At 44.3% G+C, this 4214-nt stretch overlaps 1 protein-coding gene across 1 annotated transcript; it reads left to right on the top strand.

The window, feature by feature from the left end:
- The first annotated feature begins 243 nt into the window (after nt 1-243).
- On the top strand, nt 244-828 carry LOC116895305 (ran guanine nucleotide release factor-like). Its single transcript, XM_032896617.1, has one exon. The coding sequence runs from the start codon at nt 282-284 to the stop codon at nt 765-767; it is 486 nt and encodes a 161-aa protein (XP_032752508.1). The 5' UTR covers nt 244-281; the 3' UTR covers nt 768-828.
- Nucleotides 829-4214: the final 3386 nt, after the last annotated feature.

Raw genomic sequence — 4214 nt, 5'->3', positions numbered from 1 at the left:
AGGCCAGGCACACACATCTCGTGGGGCCCAGTGCGTCCTGCCACCATGCACTCTCTTGAACTCAAGTCACCACATGAAAGAACACACCACACAGTATCCTCCGATCCAATTGATAATATATAATTTGCCCATCTAGATAACGAACAATCCTGTACACAGCCATCCCTTAAAAATACTCATAACAAGTGGTTGCTCCGGGAACACCAAGGGAAAAGATGCCTCGAAGGCCCGTGTAGGTTTCTTTAAAACCTCGCTAATGTCCAGACTCAAGTACCAGATCTATGGAGCCCACCAGAAACTGTCCACTGTTCGGAGGCGCCTTCTCCGCCATCCTCCCCCGAGGGGCCATTGATGTGAGTGACCTCCGACCGGTGCCAAACAACCAAGGAGTTTTCTGCCATCCTGTGACCGACCAGAGTCTGATCATAGAACTTCTGGAGCTGCAGGCCCACGTGCAGGGCGAAGCGGCTGTGTGGTACCATTTTGAGGACATTGGCGGGGTGCAGGGGGATAGGACTGTGCGTGTGCTATCTGTGCAGCCTTTCTGTTTGGAGAACTTATCTCTGAGAGGCTGCTGTCAAGATGCCTGGTTCCTTTCTGGCAAGCAGCAGGTCGCTAAAGAGAACCAACAGGTAGCAAAGGGTGTCACACTGCCTCAGGCCTTGCTTCGGTTGCCCCAGTATCAGACTGATCTTTCACTCACCTTCAATCAGCCCCCGTGTCACAGCAGGTCTCTTGACCCTGAAAATCTGTCATGTCCACCTTAGAGCCTGGGTAACTTTGAACAGCTGGTAACTAGTTTGACTCTTCATGATCCCAACCTCTTTGGTCCCCGGTAAAGATGGCTGAAACACAAAGTGCTGCTGAGGACCCAGGGACCGAGCTCTGAGAGGGGGAGTTTCTTTCTGCTGCTTCCCTGGATGTGAACATAAGACACCTCCTCGGCAGAAAGAAACTTGCTTTATGAAGAATAAAAAAAGAAAAATACTCATAACAACCTGTAACTATGCGCAGAATCTTAACATCTGCAGCCATGTTCTTCCAGCTCTCTCATCACTCGGACTCTCTCCTTTCTAAAACTTTTCTCCCTCCCAACCTTCCTTCTCATCCAATGACAGGCCTTGTTCTATCCTGTTCCTGCCTTCACCTGCATAAGACATCAACCTACACATGTCCTGTCAGCTTCCATGCTAGGAGCATTGCTGGCTCCCAACAGCTCTCCTCGGGAGCTGTGGCCATGCTTCTTGGACAGCACTTGGCTTCAGTGTCACCTCTGAGGTGTCTCTCAGCAGCTTTCCGTGCCTGCTCCTCTGTTCCTCTTTTGAAGTCTGAGAATGTGCTCCTTAGGTGTCCCTTTCTGCAGATCTGCCTATAAACTTTGTATTCTCTCCCTGGTGTCTCTGATGGACCTTCCTTTGGTTCATTTATTTTCGTTCGCCCTTAATGACATTTAATTTCTGTCTCAATTTCAGGTCATACTTAATTGCACACCAAGAAAAAATATAACCAGTGTCTACTTGTTCTAGACAAGAACTCTAAGGTCTATCACTTCCAAATCTTTGTTCATGAGTATCCCTACTCAATGTAGGTATTCAAAAATATCATTGCCATAAGTGATTTGGAATACATAGATTAAAGGCATGAGACATTCTGTGTTCTGTGTGCAGAGCCAGCCTGATAAAGGACACAGACATTTTTTTCTTTTGAAATGCAGCTTTCATTCACTTACAGTTCCATGGCAGAGACTTAAGAAAGTTATTGAACCATGACCCAACTGCTAGACTTCCAGGTGACCTACATTTTAAACTTAAGACCAGTGAACCAGCTCACAAATTGGATTGGCAAAACAGTGTTAAAACTGACCCAGGAGGCAAGTGTCCTTGGAAGAAAATTTTCTTAGATTGTATGGGATTATTAGTCTCACAACTTCATCAGGGGTTCCTCTTACAAAGAAATTAAAGGGGCATTGGGAGAAAGCAAATGGACTCTTGTCCTCAGAGGCTCTGCCTGCTCATCTCTGTAGCTCTGTCCCTAAGGTCTTCCCTTGAACACTGGCTTACAGTGCACACAACCTGCTACCCCCAATGTCTGCCTCTCCTCTGCAGACATTGGGGATAGCAGGTTGTGTCTCTCCTTCTTTCTATCCTTTCTGAATTGCTGACTATTTTCCTAATGTGTTCTATCATGTACTTACCTATTGCATCTCCTTGTGTCATATTCCTTGCTAGTACAGAAATTCCACAGCAAGTCTTGGTTTTGCTCATGATGATCAGATGCACCCAAAGAGTCTACAACAGTTCCCAACAGCAGAAGGCCCTCCAATACTTCAAAAAATGTGAACCAGTGATTTAAAACATTCCCTTCGGGAGTAATCCTATGCTGGTAAGATTGGAAGAAAGCCGTAAGTGGAACTTGAGAACCCTACAAAGATTAAAGGGGTTAAGCATGCTCCCCAACAAAGAAAAAGTGTGCATTTGTGCTTACATAGAATCTCAGGTAAGGAATGGGGAAAGCAAACAACAGCAATGAAACCCTCATGGGCTGGAGAGATTCCTCAATGTGGAAAGCCAGTGCTGTAACTAACATGGGGGTCTAGGTTTAAATCTCCAGACTCCACATAAAGGCAAGCATTGCAGTACACTGATAAAAGCTAATTCTTGAGATGGCCAATAGCACAGCATCTTTACTGGTTATGTCAGGAGGTTATGTCAGGAGGGAGTTTATTTCAGTCACCTTCTTTGGAACATAAGCCGGGGGGGGGGGGAGAAAGCAAAGGAACCAGGAGCTCTGCTGAGCACCCTCTCTTTCAGTCTGTTTATCTCAGAGCTGAAGAAACGGCCCCTTACCCAGGAGCATCCAGGAATCCATGTGGCTTTCACTTCGAGCATCTCTGAGCCCTCAGTCAGTGGGAGGCAATAGAGATGCTGGACCTTTTTCTGGTTTGTCCTTAAGTATCAGAAGACCTTATCAGGGTCGAGCAGAAGAGGGAAGAGCTAGCAAGGTATTAAGACAGAGCAGCCTTCAATCTTGAGTCTGCCAAAGAACATGTTTTTAAAAGTTTCCTTGCCTTCTAAACTCTTTCAATGGTCGCGTGTCCTGACACCTCCACCAAGATAAACACACCGTGTACCTAAAGCACCACCAGTAGGGGATCAAACCATTCGCTGTGAGGATCGGGATGAGTCAAGGGTCCCTAGGGAAAAGTAAGCTTCCAACAAGCAGCACTGAGTCCTTTGGGGTACTGTAGGAAATATTGATGTGCAAATTTTAGGAGATTTCTCATCTAAACAGGCAAACACCCACACTACAATTAAATTCAGAGCTCATTTTCCTGAATCCACAGAAGGGATATAAAAAGCAGAGGCAGGAGGTTGATCTAAATTGGATACCGTTTCCCTCGTGCCTTTTAAAGACTCTGCACCTCCCTGGGATTTTTCCACCTTTACAACCAGTTTTTCCTAACTCCTTTGCTTCCATATTTTTGGCCCTGAATGTAGTAGAAGTAAAAAAAAAAAAAAAAAAACCTACTGTTGTTTTTAAACCCACCAAGATCAGAAGATGCTGTCTCTATTACATAGACCCCAAAGATGAGACAACCTCCACTTTATTTTTATTTCAGATTAAAATAGTACACTGAAAAGCGGATAGAGAAAAATGGCACGAGAAAGAGAGAAATCCAAAGTATTTGGTAACCTGTGTTCTACTGCATTTACTGGTGGCAGGGAATGGAAACTGATCATTATATATTTAAGGAGGAGAATATGATAAACCATCCGGTCATGACCCTTTTCTCTCTAAGTAAGCAGATAGTGTTAAAGACACGCATACTGAAACATCTTCCTACAGGTTGATGAGTTGCGAGCCTGAAGAAACTTTGAATAAATCAATCATGCATTTTCCTGCAAGAAGGTAAATTTTCACTTAGCCATAAAAGCAATTTAGAGATGTAGGTGGTAAGGAGGGATGGAGAAGATGTGGGAATTAAATCTCATGTTTATAGTAAATAAAGGTGGTGAACTTATGAAACATCAAAGTCACTTTGCCATCTATAGAAAACTAGGTTCTGGTTCCTATGCTTCTCGCCATCAGCTCTCTAACGTTAGGGAAGATATCTTTTCCTGGGACCTCTGTGTCCTGACTTTTTAACTAATTCAATTTTCTTTTATCTTAAAATCAACTGAAATTAATGGACAAATAATGCACAGTCCCCTAGG

The sequence above is a fragment of the Rattus rattus genome, chromosome 3 (genome assembly GCF_011064425.1).
Source record: "Rattus rattus isolate New Zealand chromosome 3, Rrattus_CSIRO_v1, whole genome shotgun sequence".
Lineage (NCBI taxonomy): Eukaryota > Metazoa > Chordata > Mammalia > Rodentia > Muridae > Rattus > Rattus rattus.
This window is presented reverse-complemented; position numbering and strand designations above follow the sequence as displayed.